The 17,930-nt window shown below is 39.4% G+C and overlaps 2 protein-coding genes across 10 annotated transcripts in view; one reads left to right on the top strand and one right to left on the bottom strand.

Annotated features, from left to right (window-relative positions):
* LOC125886569 (uncharacterized) overlaps positions 1-17,930 on the top strand; it is a 54,884-nt gene that overhangs the window by 1,662 nt on the left and 35,292 nt on the right. For 4 of the 8 annotated variants that reach the window (XR_007449045.1, XR_007449046.1, XM_049572883.1 and 1 more), the window contains exon 2: positions 8,969-9,208. Coding sequence is in view for 6 of the 8 variants with exons in the window: in XM_049572883.1 (XP_049428840.1) it covers positions 8,969-9,184 (216 nt within the window). In the remaining 2 variants the exon portion in view is untranslated. Of the gene's footprint in view, positions 1-8,968; positions 9,209-16,713; positions 16,835-17,930 lie in introns of those variants that run through there. The other 4 variants (XM_049572885.1, XM_049572882.1, XM_049572881.1 and 1 more) reach the window with 3 other exon arrangements.
* The window catches only part of LOC125886558 (perforin-1-like), a 97,613-nt gene that overhangs the window by 64,060 nt on the left and 15,623 nt on the right, over positions 1-17,930 (bottom strand). The window contains exon 3 of one of the 2 annotated variants that reach the window (XM_049572857.1): positions 16,677-17,848. In XM_049572857.1, coding sequence (XP_049428814.1) covers positions 16,677-17,848 — 1,172 coding nt within the window. Of the gene's footprint in view, positions 1-16,242; positions 17,849-17,930 lie in introns of those variants that run through there. The other variant, XM_049572856.1, reaches the window with a different exon arrangement.

The raw sequence follows: 17,930 nt of genomic DNA, 5'->3' as shown, positions 1-17,930 counted from the left end.
AAATATCCGCAGTATGATCAATAAGCGTGAACAGCTGGAAGATCTACTTATGCACTCAAACATTGACTGTCTGGGTCTAACTGAAACTTGGCTTAAGCCACTATCCCCTGAAGCTCTAGTGAGCATGCCAGGCTATAATGTCTTCAGAAACGATCGAGTAAAAGGGAAAGGTGGCGGGGCCTTGTTATATGTTAAGAACACACTGGACTGTGAACAGATCAAATGGCCGAATGAGATTCAGGCTGAGTGTGTTGGAGTAAATATCACCCTGTCAGCAGAGATGTCCTTCACTTTGCTTTGTTTATACCGCCATCCCTCTGCTAAAGTAGAGTACTATGAGCAATTAAAAACTATTTTAAACACCTGCAATCTAAATAAGGAAGTAATCATTATGGGTGACCTGAATGTAAACTGGGATGATAAAAAGGGCAGAAAAAATCTCAAGCAAATAACAGATCATTTTAATCTCTCACAATTAATAGAGCAACCTACAAGGGTCACCAGTCACTCTAGAACCAGAATAGATCTTTTATTCTCCAACAGAGCAGAAAGGATCACAAAAACCTATAATTTTTTAACTGGAATGTCAGATCACAACATAATATTTTTTTCCAGAAAATTATCAAAAAAACGATTAAACAGACCTCTCAGGCCCCAACCATCTGCCAGTTTTATTCCAAAAAATCTTCAACAAAATTTTGTGGCAGCTCTACAGCGCCTTGAGTGGGATGAAATCTTTTTGTGTGATGACATTGAGTCTGGCTGCTCTGTCTTCCTCTCCAAAATCAGCGAAGTGATGGAAGCTTTCACCAGAAGAGGGAGTAATAGAAAAGGGCAAAGGGTAACCCTACCTTGGATAGATGAAAACTGTAGAAACTTAATGAAAAAAAGAGACCAACTGCTTAAAAAGTCACTAAAATCGGGGTTAACCACGGACAGGCATCAATTCTCTCATGCCAGAAACCTAGTAACTCAGACCCTAAGAAAGGCAAAAGCCAAATTTTACATAAAAATTATAGAGAGTCACAAAGGTAATGGAAAAAAGGTCTGGGACTGTATTAATAAGCTCACGGGCAGACTAAATAATAAAACCAACAATACCCTTGGCTTGAAAATCAATAATGCTCTGGTGAAAGATCCCCTCACTATTGCTAAAACACTAAATGCATACTTCATAAGCTCTGTCACCCAAATTGTGCAACTGTTCAGACCCTCAACATACACACCGTGTCCTATCAAAAATGATCTCCCTATTTTTAGGTTAGAGGAAATCACTGAAGCTGAGGTGGGAAAGATAATTAGATCTCTTAAATCCTCAAAAGCCAAAGATGCTTATGGGCTGGATAGTAACTTCTTAAAAACAAATGCCGACCACTTCATAAAACCACTCACACATCTGATCAACCTGTCAATCAGTCAATGCACTGTCCCACCTCAATGGAAGGTTGCTATGGTTACACCTATCTTTAAATCGGGTGCCAAAACTGATATGGCAAACTATAGGCCCATAAGCATTCTCCCTATTATCTCTAAGGTGGCTGAGAAGTGGATTGTCAGCTTAATCACTAAACACCTGGATAAAGGTCACACCCCTCTGCATCCCATGCAGTTTGGTTTTCGAGCCCAGCATTCAACAGAAACAGCCACCTGCATGCTCACTGAAAAAGTGAGGCATTTATTGGACAGCAGTCCCTGTGCCATGGCAGTGTTTCTTGACCTGAAAAGGGCTTTTGATACGGTGGATCACCAGGTCCTCCTGTCTAAACTATCCCACTTTAACTTCTCCATAGAAGCTATTCAGTGGTTCAGATCTTACCTATCAAATAGAAAACAATGTGTCTATGTCAGTAATGTTAAATCCCCCTATCTCAGTTGTTCTGTTGGAGTTCCGCAGGGTTCCATACTTGGGCCATTATTGTTCTCTCTGTATATAAATGATTTGCCAGATGTGTGCAATAATGTCCATTTCCAGATGTATGCAGATGATGCCGTTGTTCTCACTCATGGTAAAAGCTATAGCGATGTGTCTAAGACACTAACATCTGTCATGTCCAGTGTTCAAGAATGGCTCACTGCCTCATGTCTGTACCTAAATACGCAAAAAACTGTTTGTATGGCCTTTTCTAAAAGATCTGTTGTTCTGCGAAACTCCAATGTATTTCTGAGAGGGGAGGAACTCAGTTTGGTGACAGAGTTTAAGTACCTCGGAGTCATTCTAGACCCGACCCTATCATACGAAAAGCACGTGAAAAGAGTAGGCAGAACAATTAATTTCAATCTGAGCAATTTCAGGCAAATAAGATGTTCATTAACTGAAGAAGCAGCAAAAATATTCATGCACTCTATGATATTCTCACATATTGAGTATTGTCTCACAAGTTGGTCTTTTACGGGAAAAACCATACTTAAACCAATTGAATCTCTCTATAAAAAAACCCTAAAAACTTTTGACAAAAAACCGTTCTCTTATCATCACTGTGACATCATCACACGCCATAATCTATTGAGCTTTGACAGTCTTATCACGCTTAAACTTGCATGTCGTGTGTATAAGATTGTGAATGGATTGGCACCTCCACCCCTGAGTCAGTTTTTTGAACGTAAATCCACCAACGGTATCAACACTAGAGCAACTACAAGAGGAGACTGCGCAATTCCATCTAGGCGTACCTCTTTCTCACAGTCTGCTCTGTCAGTCAGAGGCAGCAAAATCTGGAATGGCCTGCCAACTTCCATAAGAGACTGCTCTTCTTTTCTTATATTTAAAAGACATTTAAAAGACTGGCTCAAGTCTAACCAGACCTGTAATCATTGTTAACTGTATATACTTAGCTCCCCATGCCGCTGCACATGTTCTCTCACTGACATGCGCAGTGACATGGGTAAACCACAAGAAGCACTGCAACACTTTACAAGGTACTACCTCTTCTCAAGTCACTTTAGCACTGTAGCACTTTAGATATGTACTACTTCTTCTTATCTCAATTTACATAACTTCCAACAATAACCTGTGTTCTGGTCTTTGCATTGCTGCACTTCCATTCCATTTACTCACATCTGACAACTAACCCAACATTCTGACAACAATCTCTATAAGCAGAGCACTGCAGCACTTTCCATGAGCACTGTAGCACTTTATATCCATGGTTTCGTTGTGTTTCTCAATCCATCTTAGCACAACTCCAACAAGAAACCCTGCTCTGGTCTTTGCATTGCTGCACCTTCATCTCAATTACTCATCCCTGACAGTTCATCTTGTTTTTAATTGCACCGCATATAATGGTTTTTGTTATGTATAACTGTCTGTTTTATCTGTCTTGGTAGTATTGTATTGATTGTCCCTTTGTTAGTGTCTTGATAGTAGTATTCTTACTTTAAATTGTATCTTACCTATGTCCCTGTTTTCTGTTCTGTTCTGTTTTGTTTTGTTTTTTATTATGTATTATGACCCTTGTATGTTTTAATGGCTCTTAACACCATGCTGGAGGACTACGGTTGGAAACTAGCCTTTGGCTAACACTGGCACATCTACAGTAATGTATGTTTAATGTGCGCTGTCCTCTTTAAATAAATAAAAATAAAAAAAAATTTAAAAAAACTGCCGACGCACACTGTTTGATTGCGTTATCAAACAGTTAATGAGCACTTATAAGGTGGTATAAAATACTTATTAACATTGATAAGACTATAAGTGTTTATTACAGCATAGCTGACTGAGTTATTATTGCTTATATGAGCATTATAAGCACTTAATAGAGACTTTGGTAACAGTTTAGAAAACTATACTAAATATTAATGTCTATTTACATTAATTATAATTTTTAAGGGTTAATTATAGAATAATAACCACATTTATTACTGGTTTATAAGACACTATAAGACCCTATAAGATCAAATTAATAAGGTGTTTATTAACATTAATGAGACTATAAGAATTTAATATAAATGCCATGTTACTGTTAATAAATGCTTAATTAAGCACCTATTAATAGCTAATAATTATCCTTTGCAGCTACCGGATCTAATGGTGGAACAATGTCGTATAAACGTTAATAAACTATTAATATGCACTTATTAACAGCTCATAATGCATCCTTGCAGCTACTGGATCTAAAGTGGGAACAGTGTCGTATAAACGTTAATAAATTATTAATATGCACTTATTAACAGCTCATAATGCATCTTTGCAACTACTGGATCTAAAGTGGGAACAGTGTCGTATAAACGTTAATAAATTATTAATATGCACTTATTAACAGCTCATAATGCATCTTTGCAGCTACTGGATCTAAAGTAGGAACAGTGTCTTGTTGACATTCATAAACTCTTTATTATGCACTCCCTGAAGTTAATAAATTTATTAATTATGCACCTATTGCAACATCTAGATATCAATCATTATTTCAACATTAAAGAATTCTGATGCGTTCTTTTCACTCTAGTATGTTATTATTTTCTTTAGCAAAGGATCATGGGAATCTCATTTCCTCAAAATGACATACTAAGACAAACATGAGTTATTTGAACTTAAACATTTGAGCAGATTGATTCAGAGTTAGCTGCTTTATTCACTCGTGATGAGAATTCAGCCTACCAATGGTGGTGAAAACACAACATAAGGACATATTTCCTTTTCATATTGATTTTTAATGCAACCACTATTGTCAAAAACAGGAAAAAAGGATTGGAAACCCTAATAGTTGAGTTCTAAAAAAAAAAATCTGCATTCATTTGGCTTTTTCAAAAGTTTTGTTACTTTCGGGAATACAGTGTTCCACAAAGCTCCCTGTTACCCAGGCCAAAGGTGGCCAGGTCAGTGATGTCTTCAGGCCAGTTGCTTAGGTCAAACATGGTGGCAGCGGCCTTCAAGACACCCTTATCAAGGTTGCCAAACCGCGTGGTGAGGTTGTCACAGAAGCCATTGATCAGTTTATCTTTCACTTTGTGGAAGTCATCATCATCCACTTGTTTCCTGTTGAGTTTTACACCAGAGAAGGTATTTCTGGGAAAAGGTCCCACTCCATCCAGGAACTGCTTCAGATGCTGACCTGGGACTGTCTTTCACTGTCACGATTGCTAAACATACACTGTAGCATATCAGTTCCTCTCTAGGGAATTTATTTTGTTTACCTGCATGGCTACAAGAGCCAGGGTCGTCTTCTGACCTGTTGTTAAGCCATGCCCCCCTCCCCTCACTCGGACAAACTATTAACATTCAGTGACTGGGTGCTATGGCAGGTGTCACAGTGCACGGCATTTTGCAGGAGGCAACTGATGACTTTTGGGGACATAACGATCAGATGTCATTGAAAAGTAACCAAAAGGGCCTAAACTACGCATTGGAGGGAACACCTTTGCTATTACACAGTGTATGTTTTCTCATCTAGCTTAAAACGGACTGAAACAGTAATATTGACTAGATCTTCACACAAGTTAGTATCGAAATCTGTATTCTGACAACAGAAACACCTTTGCAGTTACACAGTAGTGACTTTCAAGATCCCGCGAATAACGTTAATTCCAATAGGAGCCTTCGCCCACTCCCTGCTCTCCTCACTACACTGGCTGCTGTGCTGTGCAAGTGCACAGATGTCTCAGAGCGGTGGTGGTGCATTGGCAAAATAAATGTTTTGAAGGAGCAGCAGCGGCGGCGGAAACACTGTATTCATCATTTTATTGTTGAGAAGGTCGATGAAAAGCTTAAATTACAAGCCAAAATTTACAGGTCACAGTGTATGCTTGTGAACCACATCTCGTTGCCGTCTCCATCAAAGACAACAAGTTAAAGTTCCACTGAAGTTAAGGTTTTGGCTCAGAATATGAGAAAGGATAACGGCCTTTTTACCATCTTTACCAAGAGTGTCTCTCCATTAGTTTGGTGCTACAGTATTTACATTGAATCATTCAGCATAACGTTTGCCAACCTTTGTTATCTCTGCGATTACAGATAAATTAATGAAGCTAAGCTCCAGAAGTTAACATTAGCTTAACTAGAGCTAACAGTGATGTACGAATACCAAAGTACAAAACTAGAACAAAATAGGCAAAAAAACACAATGTTGACTTACCTTAAAACAGATGTAGACATCATTGTTAATCTTATTCACGTTGAGTTGGTGTTGTGGTCTAACTTACCGCACAACTTTATCCAAAGGAGACACTTTTCTCGGTTGAGATGTGGTTTCAAGTATAAAAAATACACCTCGTCGCCCAGCCTCTCAGGATACCTTGTGTCGGAGTTGCATGTACCCCATGCACACCATTTGACCATTTTTAAAATTCAAATCTCCGAAAAAGCTCATAAAACCAAACAAAACTGACTTTCTGTAATGCATTTCAATGAACGTCCAGGCAGAGAATATCCGGGTGTATGGGAATGGCTATACGCACTGTGATTGGCTTAGTCATAGGTCAGTTATTCAAGCGACAAAAGCGACGTTCAGATACCCATACGTAATGACGTTGTAAATAACACCCATTTCCATATTGCTTTGACCTTTTTTGTTTTTGTGCTGTCCCGTAATTGTCCCAGACACATCATCTTTGTGTCCCAGTAGCAATTTTTATAGTCCCCGGGACGTCGGGACACCGTTAGTTTCGAGCCCTGAGAGCATATTAATGATTTATTAACCTTTATAGGACACTGTTCCCACTTTAGATCCGGTGGCTGCAAAAGATCATTGTTAACTATTAATAACACCTTATTAATTTAATCTGATAGGGTCTTATAGTGTCTTATAAACCGGTAATAAATAAATAAATAATAATGGTTATTATTCTTTAATTAACCCTTATAAATCATAATTAATGTAAGTAGACATCTTATTAATTAATGTTTAGGATAGCTTTATAAACTGTTATCAAGTTTCTATTAAGTGCTTATAATGCTCCTATTTGCAATAATAACTGTGTTAATTACGCTATAATTAACACATATAGTCTTATTAATGGTATAAACATCTTATTCTGTCTTATAACTGCTCATTAACTGGTTAATTGGTGCTTATTAAGCATTAATTAACGCTTATTACAGTACTTTAATATAAAGTGTTACCCAAATCTGATAAAAGTTATATTAGAAAATATTTGCTGTGACTTGAAAATCTGTTCAGCTTATAGATTGGTTATTAAGAATTATAAAACCATGGGGATCATCTGAAAATGAGCATGACTGTCAAGCTCAAGACAAGGCTACTTTTTTTACATCCTGACAGATGTTATTTTGGAAAGTCTTTACAGTGATATGATTGTTAAAACTGTTTAAGTGGGGTTTTATTGATTACTTACCAATGTATTTGCACGTCATCTCTGTTATAGCTGACCTGCTTAGTGTTAATGACAATAGTAAGAACTGCTGTAATGATCTGGGAGTGCAGCTTAATTATAAATCAAGTCTTTACTAGAAAAGAGTTTTATTATGTGACAACAGTCAAAAGTCTTGTGTGCATCTCTGGAGATAACTGTCATTGATTTAATCTACAACTGCATTCATTTCCTGTATGTTTATATGCTATTAGCGTTATCATGAAGTGTGACAGTAGTTGAACCACTGGGTATTTACTGTTAAGTATGTAGTTAAGTAGTTTCTCAAAATGATCCAAATAAGGGAAAACACCTAAGGTACAAAATCATTTAGATGATGAATGATCTGACAGTTCTACTGCTGGTCCATCTACTTAACAAAACCTCTACCACAATTACTGATGAGTGAAGTTTTAAAGAAATTCAGTCAACATTTTGTTGTTGAAGTTAAATAGCAATGAGGAGGTCAATGGTTTGAGCTGGTTGGTTGGGCCAAAAGGTTGGTTGAGCATTCCAAACAAACCTGCAGCAAGATTATTGAAAATAATCAGGGGAAAGATACAAGAAAGGTATATTTCAAGACCCTGAATTTGCTTAGAGTGTATCATGTTCTGGGTCTGGAACATGGTGGCAGCATCATAAAGGGATAGTTCCACTAACACATGGCTGCATCTGCCTGGATATTCTTGCGCCTTTTCTCCTGTAGCTTCTCCGCACCTCCCTTGCGCTTTGGTGATTTATCCATCAGTGTACACTAGAAGGCTACGCACTCCACCACTGTCCACCAGGCCAACAACCAGCTACTCTAACTCAGGAGAACTCAGAAAATGAGCGGGGAGGGGGCGGCAGAGGAGGAAGGGCTGAGACATTTCATTGGGTCAGCCCAATGTCAGTGTAGAAGAAAAACCAATTTGCCATATTCCTATCAGCAGATGGTCAGCTGAGCAACAAGTTTGTAGAGCCACAATATCACATTTCTATCTCCTCACCATCAAACAGCAGCCTGTGATCACTAACAGGGTGTTGGTGAACTTGTGAGGGTGAGGCAAGTGTTGTTGGTGTGGACTCTTAATCTTATTGCATCGCTTGCTCATTTGCAGTCACTTCCAAAAACCTTTTTATTTTTAGCCTGACCTCATTAAATTGTTGTTTATCATTATTTATGATAGAGCACAGCATATTGTGACTGCTTTAATTATGAGGAACTCACTTTTAAGCTCCAGCTCAGTTAACCATAGTTTGTCCATTTTCTCTGTTTTCCTATGCTGCAGTGCACTTAAGCCTCAAGCACAGGCTATCCTAGGTCAACCGGACTCAGAGCCTATGGCCATGCTAATAACTATATTAGTTTGTACTTAAGAACAGTGGTGAGCTGCATGCTAACATTTGGCAAAGGTGAAAACAAATAACAAATCTGCACCCTAAGCAGCTCCCATTTAGAAGGGTTTTAATAAAGAAAGCATTCTGTAATGCATTCTGCTGCCGATGAGCAGCAACTGTGACGTATCAAGATGTGTTTTTCAGACATATGTATGATATATATATTTCTATATTTTCTTGGTTTCATTTTATTATAAATATGGGCAAAAGGTGTGGCATTTCACATGACTGGCTCAGGCACAATGGGTACTTAATTTGGCGACTTTCTGTCAATCTGGCAATCAAGGTCATGGATCAAGGAGGCCATAGAGATCAGGAAGCGGGCCAGGACACCATCAACCGGGATGAGAGGGCTTTAATGCTGTCGCACACCTGGGATGCTCTCCACCAGAGACCATCGGCAGATCTGTCAGATTGCCAAGCCGGTCATGCCTTCAAGGAAACACCAGCTGATAAAGACACATCACGACACACGTCAGATGACGCTTCTGAAGAAGACTGAAGTAAGCAGTCAAAACATGTCAAGGTAAAGCAACATCTCCTAATCTCTTTGTCTGAAAAAAAGAAAAACACTGGACTTTCACCTGGGAGCCCAGTGTTTACTTCCTGTATGTATTTAAAATCCTACTCATAACTTACAAAGCTCTAAATGGTCAGGCTCCATCATATCTTAGAGAGCTCATAGTGCCATATTATCCCACCAGAACACTGCGCTCTGAGAATGCAGGGTTACTCGTGGTCCCTAAAGTCTCCAAAAGTAGATCAGGAGCCAGAGCCTTCAGCTATCAGGCTCCTCTCCTGTGGAATCATCTTCCTGTTACGGTCTGGGAGGCAGACACCGTCTCCACATTTAAGACTAGACTTAAGACTTTCCTCTTTGATAAAGCTTATAGTTAGGGCTGGCTCAGGCTTGCCTTGTACCAGCCCCTAGTTAGGCTGACTTAGGCCTAGTCTGCCAGGGGACCCCCTATAATACACCGGGTGCCTTCTCTCTCTCTCTCTCTCTCTCTCTCTCTGTCTCTCATGTCCTGTAACTGCATCTTGCTAACTTGGCCATTCTGGATGTCACTAACTCGGCTTCTTCTCCGGAGCCTTTGTGCTCTACTGTCTCGCAGGTTAACTTATATAGCAGCGGTGCCTGGATAGTGTGACGTGTGTGGTTGTGCTGCTGCCGTGGTCCTGCCAGATGCCTCCTGCTGCTGCTGTTATCATTAGTCATACTTCTACTGTTATTATACACATATGATTATTGTCACATATGTATACTATCAGATATTAATATATACTTTCAACATATTGTACCACAGTAGCCTGTGATATTAATTATATTATTACTCTTATTATTGCTGTTGTAAGCTACTGTCATTACTGTCTGTCGTGTCCCTCTCTCTCTGTCTCTCTCTGTGTCTCTCTTTATGTATCATTTTGTCATACAGATTACTGTTCATTTATCATGTTGATCTGTTCTGTACGACATCTATTGCACGTCTGTCCGACCTGGAAGAGGGATCCCTCCTCAGTTGCTCTTCCTGAGGTTTCTACCGTTTTTTTCCCCCGTTAATGGTTTTTTTGGGGGGAGTTTTTCCTGCTGTTTATCCGCTGTGAGGGTCCAAAGGACAGAGGGATGTCGTATGCTGTAAAGCCCTGTGAGGCAAATTGTGATTTGTGATATTGGGCTTTATAGATAAAATTGATTGAGTGATTGATTGATTGATTGATTGATTGAATGTAGAGCCAAACCTTGATGTTTTTTCTAAACCTAACCATGTGCTTTTGTTTATGTCCTAGAATTGGTGGTGGCGTCCCTGAACATCAACTGTTGATGCAGGAGGATACCTAGCCTATAATATATAGCCGTGACAGTCCACTGACAAAGCAGCAATATGTGACACCTTGTGATCATAACGTGTTGGAACATCATCACACCGAACACGGTTTTACAGCCTTGTTGTGGTGGTGACGTTAGTCATGCGCTCATAGTATTTTTTGTTTATAGCCTAACGCTAGCTATTAACTTCTCGCGATTGCATTTATGCTTCAGTATCATAAATGTGGTGTTCATTTGTGAAGATTATCTTGCTGAACAACATGTGTAAGTAACATAAACTTTTGTTTGCCACAGAGCTTATTTTTTGCAATAAAATCTGATGAAAATATCCCATAGGCTTTTTGACAAAGGGAACCAGAGCAATACTAACTTCCACATCACTCTACTAAAGACATCATCCCTGCAGCACTCTACTATGTTACATATTCAAGCTGATGGCACACTAAAATGTAAGTCAATTGCACCAGAGATCAAAATTCGTAATTGTACCATTCTCATATGGTTCTAAGAAAACTCCAACCAGTCTTCCTTATGCGTTTCCACTTACTGGTAACATTAGCACTAAAGCTTATTCTAAAACTCATCAGTCATCACTGACTCCGGTTGAGTTTTAAAACTCCAGGGTTGCATTTGACTGTCTTGGTTGTAACGTTACACTCGCTCTTCTCTTCCGTGTATCTAACGTTACCTTGCCAAGGTCTATCATAGATGTAATAAGGACTTAATAGTGGAGAGGGGAGTAGGCCTTTGGAGGGAGGTGGAGTTGCAAGGGGAAAAAACAAAAAACAATCGGTAACACTTTACAATAAGGTACACAAAATTAGAGTAGTTACTGAGGAACTAATGAGGAACTAATGAGTAGTTACTGAGGAACTAAGCTACACAAAATTAGAGTAGTTACTGGGGACCTAATGAGGAATGAAATGAGGAACTAACTATTAGTTAATGGTCAGTTCTTCATTAACTCATGATCAAATTTCATAGAGGAGTTAATCACAACTTAATAATTAGTGAACCAGTTACTTTATCAGTACAGAATCATTACTCAATAACCCGTCCATTAGTTAACCTTTTTATGTCCTAAAGTAAAGTGACACATAATGAGTAGTCTTTCATTACTTCATCATCATCTTTACAATTAGTTCCACATACACATTAATATGATCATCCATGTTATTCTGTACAAGGTGCTGACACACCAAACCGACATCAAAGAACTAGGGGCAACGAAAGCCAACTGTTGCGTCGTCTACGTCGCCTCACGTCACCCTGTGTCAGTTGCATTTGAGCACACTACAAAGACTACACCCGACGCTTGAAACTGTTACTCATTTATTTTGGCACTGCCCCATTGTCAAAAGACTCTGGAGTGATATTTGTAATTTTAGTGCGAACAATATTGAAAAAGAATTTAAGCTGTTTTGGAGGGATATGCTGTTTGGACTTTTTGACTAACAGAAATACGGCAAAACCCAGTGAAAGATTTATCATTAATCTCATCTTACTTTTGGCAAGATTTCACATTCACAAATGTAAGTTTACACATAGAAAACCTTCTTTTGTTGCTTTCGTTACATTGATTCCATTAAATTTTCCCTTAATCAAAAGGCAATCAAAAACATTAATATTTGTGATCATTTTAATATTTTCTTGTAAACTCTTATCCCCCCTGGCATATGTGATATATGATATGTGTAATGTCAAAGATCTGCATTCTGTAAACTTCCTGTCTTAAATAAAGTTGTGAAAAAAAAAGACGGCCAAGTAGCACGTAATGGGGGCGGCTGTTTTGACGCACGTCGTACAGCGCCGGTGTGTTTTGGCCTTAACGCTCCGCTAGCCGCTCCCAACTAGCTTCAGTTTGTTATTCAGGTTAAAGTGGGAAGAAGCAGCGGATCTGTCAGGCAGCTGAGTGAAGTGGAGCCTGAGGAGGAAGCACCAGTTAGCCCCGGTTTCACTACAGGCAGATTCACTCGCTACAGGGGCGAGGATATAAAACCTGAACAGCCAGTCAGAGGGATCTCTCACCGACAAGCTCCGCCGCCGATTCAACGTGCTCAATCGGCCGAAAATTTGGAATGAATGATGAACTAACTATTAGTTAATGGTCAGTTCTTCAGTAACTTCAAATCAAATTTCAGAGGAGTAGTTACTGAGGAACTAATGAGGAACTAACTATTACCTACTCATTAGTTACTCTTTTTGTGTACCCTAAAGTAAAGTGAGACATCAAAATGAGTAGGTAATGATTACTGAATCATTACCTACTCATTAGTTACTCTTTTTGTGTACCCTAAAGTAAAGTGAGACATCAAAATGAGTAGGTAATGACTCAGTACTCATTACCTACTCATTAGTTACTTTTTTGTGTACCCCAAAGTAAAGTGAGACATCAGAATGAGTAGGTAATGATTACTGAATCATTACCTACTCATTTTGATGTCTCATTTTCTAATGAAGAGCTGACCATTAACTAATAGTTAGTTCCTCATTAGTTCCTCAGTAACTACTCCTCTGAAATTTGATCATGAGTTACTAAGGAACTGACCATTAACTAATAGTTAGTTCCTCATTCGTTCCTCATTAGTTCCTCAGTAACTACTCTAATTTTGTGTACCTTATGAATGTAACTAACCCAACACTGCCGAACACAATCATACTTTAAATGCATTTCATGACTTGGGTTGTTTCTAATTTTTAAGTCCACGTGTGTGCATATGTATGTTTGGCTTTGTATATAGTATGTACAACATGGCATGTTTACAATTAACCCTGTAGCGCTGCACAGCTTCGTAATTTCAACAGTATTCTTTACACCTGTCAACCCAAGGAGAACACACTGTGCACACTTGATGCCTGCTGCTACTGTGTACTGAGATAACAGCATTGACAGCATTAACTAAACATGGGAGACTGCAACAAGTGCAGCTGCAGCTACAGCTCTGCCTTGATTTGACAAAATGTTCGTTTCCTGAGGCCAGCATGTTTTGTCAATTCTTTGTGTAATACACTCCAAAAAACTCCAGCAGTAGAGTTTAGCGTCTCTTCTTCAGTGAGTGTGCACATTCTGCATTCTGCACTATGCGTCTATTTTGCACTCAGCATCTGTTCTGTGCTGAATGTCTTTTCAATTCAATTCAGTTTCAATTTTATTTATAAAGCCCAATATCACAAATCACAATTTGCCTCACAGGGCTTTACAGCATACGACATCCCTCTGTCCTTATGACCCTCGCAGTGGATAAGGAAAAACTCCCCAAAAAAAACCCTTTAACGGGGAAAAAAAACGGTAGAAACCTCAGGAAGAGACGTGCAATAGATGTCGTACAGAACAGATCAGCATAACAAATTAACAGTAATCCACATGACACAATGAGACAGAGAAAGAGAGAGAGACAGAGAGAGAGAGAGAGAGAGAGATGCAGGTAATGACAGTAGCTTACAACAACATTAATGAAAGTAATAATATTATAGTTATAGTTCTGGCTACTGTGGTACAATATGTTGAAAGTATGTATTAATATCTGGCAGTATACACATGTGACAATAGTCATATGTGTATAATAACAGTAGAAGTATGACTAATGACTAATGATGGCAGCAGCAGCAGGAGGCATCTGGCAGGACCACGGCAGCAGCACAACCACACATGTCACGCTGTCCAGGCACCGTTGCGATATGAGTTAATCTGAGAGACAGTGGAGCACAAAGGCTCCGGATAAGAAGCTGAGTTAGTGACATCCAGAATGGCCGAGTTAGCAAGATGCAGTAATAGGATACGAGAGAGAGAGAGAGAGAGAGAGAGAGAGAGAAGGAGAGAAGGTGCCCGGTGTATTATAGGGGGGTCCTCCAGCAGACTAGGCCTAAGTCAGCCTAACTAGGGGCTGGTACAAGGCAAGCCTGAGCCAGGCCTAACTGTAAGCTTTATCAAAGAGGAAAGTCTTAAGTCTAGTCTTAAATGTGGAGACGGTGTCTGCCTCCCGGACCGTAACAGGAAGATGATTCCACAGGAGAGGAGCCTGATAGTTGAAGGCTCTGGCTCCTGAGACTCCTTTTGGAGACTTTTCTGCAATGACTGTGTGTTTTACACAGAGCATCTATTCTGTGCTGAGCGTCAGCTCTGCACTGAGCATTATTTCTGCACTCAGCATCTATTCTGTGCTGAGCATCTATTCTGTACTGACCGTCCGCTCTGCGTCCAATCATCGTTTACCATTGTTGTTCCCAGCAGAACAATAAAACTGTTGTGACCTCTCAGAGCAAGAAAATGTTACATGTTGATCTTAATTTAGTATATTTTATTTTAATATGTCACTGCGATGTGTGATGATCACTGACCGTTTGTTTTTCTTAGATTTAATTGATAAAAAAAAAAAAAGCACTTTTAATAACTGTAAACATGACACAGACACAGAGCTAATGATGTGTTCTGATTGGATAATAAAGTGACAATGTGTTCATTATCATATCTGGAGGAAAAGGAAATTTTTCTGTCAACGCCAATGTGAGTCAGAGACTGACGCTCTGCCTCCCTCTCGTTCCGCTTCTGACCTACAGACACGCACACACACACCACACACACGCAATCAAGACAAAATCAAACTATTATTAAATCAACCAACAAGTTTTTAATAAAAATAAGAATAACTTTATTCATCCCCAAGGGGAAATTCACTTATCTGTCAGCTCATCTATTATATGTCAAAGAATTATAAAGCCTGATGGCTGCTGGTATATAGGATCTCCTGTATTGCTCTGTCCTGCACCGAAGAGAGAGAGGAGCCGTCCAAGCAGTCAAAATTATAATGTAGTTTGGTGTGAATGTTCAGTTGACATTCAAACAGACTTAAAAGTGTCAGAGGTCAGAGGTCATACTGCTTCCATATCAGTGCTCCTTGACCTTCCATGCTCAGCTGTCCATCACCACACACACACACACACACACACACACACACACACACACACACACACACACACACACACACACACACAACCCTCCAAACCCAGCCCATGAAACCTTGTGTTATCTTGTTCAAACTCAGGAGCACACAGGTTACTGTCTGCTGTTCAGATAGTTAGCTATGGGATATTATGATAAAGATGACTAAAGTGCACACTGCTTTAATGGAATTCACAGCTAAATGTCTGCAGGAGGGTGGCTTTTTATTCTGTCTGTCTTGTATGACTTGTTTTTCTTGTGTATCACCCTAACTCTCCTTACACTCCCTTTTTCATTCACATTATTTTCTCTTCCTTTATTTTGAGTTTCTGTTAATCCCGTGCTATTACAATTTATGACACTCCCGGTTGTCATCTGCATTTCCTTTAGATACAAGGTCACAGTGATTTGATGATTATGTGTTGGATAGAATATTTTTTGTGGCAGTACACTGCTGATGGCCCATTCCTTCTCAATTTATAATTGGTGGGACAACAAGAAATGAAATTACACTTGTTCAGTGATCAAAGTAGCAGCTGTAGGATTACATTTTTAATACAAGAGCTATCAGTGAGCATAGATAAGGATCAAATAAGCAATTAACACCTGTATCTTTGTATTCTTTCAGCATGAATCCTTCCACTCTACACCTAAGCCCACAACAGGGAAGAGTGTCTTAGTTAAACTGTTGCTGAAAAATGTTTCCAGAGATGAAAAGGAGTCTTTAAAAAAGTATTAAAATCTAACTCAATGGTACCTCATTCAGAGGAACTTTAGATGAAAGTTATTATTAATCTATTTTTTTTTTCTTTTTTTACAAAGTTGAACACACAAGGTTGGAAAGTCTATATGTGTGGCTGCATTTAGTAAACCCGAAACTTAACCCTAGCCCCCCGACCCTAACCTCCTAACCCTAATCCTTACACGTTAACCACTAAATTACACAGTAGAAACATTCACCACATAAAATCAGGCAGACACTGCTGTTGTCTTTGTCGATGCTTTAATGGCAGAGTTTTTAACAAATGATAAAGAAGCAGCAGAAAAGATAGATGATCAAACATCAATTTTTACAGACAAAGTTTTGGATTACATTTTAAGATTAACTTTTTACCAAAGTCAAACAAAGAAAGAGTAACAGTGAAAGATGCCATTAACTACTTGCATGATCATCAGAAAATTGTTATTGTTTCATAACCACATCTTATGTCAACAGCTGACCTTAACATGACTGACTGAGTGACTTAGCATACCTCTTCCCCAGGTCTCCAAGAAGGACCCCATTTCTGGTGTGGAAGACCTTGGCCAAAGAGGGACTCATGGGGGAGGGCATGTATTCTTGACATTTGTGTCCACCGAGACTTGGTGCACATTCTACTATGTAGGAGAAGAAGAAGGTACCATAGTCAAACATACAGCTGTCACTCACTTTCCCTCTATGCAGATCAAATGAACACTCACCAAGTAGATCACTATTCCAGTAGGTATCCTCATCATAAACACGGAACGTAAGTTTGTCTCTCATATTAATGACGATGGGTCCAAATTCAAATTTCTCCGACCATGTGGGATTGTCGTTGTTACTGATGATGGCAGTGCGCTTTACCTGATCTCTGTATCTCACCTCAACTGAACCATCTGTCTGAGTCCATCTATCACCATACAACCCTTGTGCATAGAGCCTGAAAACCTTTAATGTAGCAAGACCTTTCCCAGCAGGACAGCAGTTTGACTTGATATTCTGATCACTGTTGCAAACACAAGCACAAGGATCCCTTTTATTGGATCTTTGCCCAATCTTACAGGTTTCTGAGCATTTTTTCAACACTGCATTTTTCTTGATGTACTTCTCCACCTCTTGCTTCAGTCCGGCCCTGGCAGGATGAGCACTTGGGAGTATGGTGTGCAGTGGCTTTAGGTTGTATTGGACCACATCAGGTGTGGTTTTCAGTGATCCAAGCCAGCTGTTATAGACCGATGGGTTTGATCGGCCTTCAAAGAGGATATCAGCACCGTTAATGTATCCGCCAATGACCTCCGTGTTACGCTCATTAAACATGGTGCAGAAATCTTGGGTGAGGCCTAACTTCTTCTTCTTTTCCTGACAGTGCTGGCACATGGCCTTAATGCTGGCAGTGCTTGCAAAGCTAGCAGAGGCCTCCACTGACAGACAGTCATTGACTTCTGTTGCTGTCAGTCCATTCATGGTTGCCACGCAGGTCCTGATGGGAGTAATTGCTTTTATTTGCCCTCCTAGCGACACTTGTGTGATGTAATGTGTACCATAAGTGTCAATCAGGTTGCGATATAATGACAATGTTTTGCATGAATAGGAAGGAAGGGAGTTCACAGCTGATTCAAAATCATGACTCAGTGGAGGTTTTGTTGCCAGTCTGTAGCTGTGAAGAACAGGAATAATATTAATCAGTTAAAATCTATCACAGTCCCATTTTATTCACGTGACTGTATATGTTATTTTAC

The sequence above is a fragment of the Epinephelus fuscoguttatus genome, linkage group LG3 (genome assembly GCF_011397635.1).
Source record: "Epinephelus fuscoguttatus linkage group LG3, E.fuscoguttatus.final_Chr_v1".
Classification (NCBI taxonomy): Eukaryota; Metazoa; Chordata; class Actinopteri; order Perciformes; family Serranidae; genus Epinephelus; species Epinephelus fuscoguttatus.
This window is presented reverse-complemented; position numbering and strand designations above follow the sequence as displayed.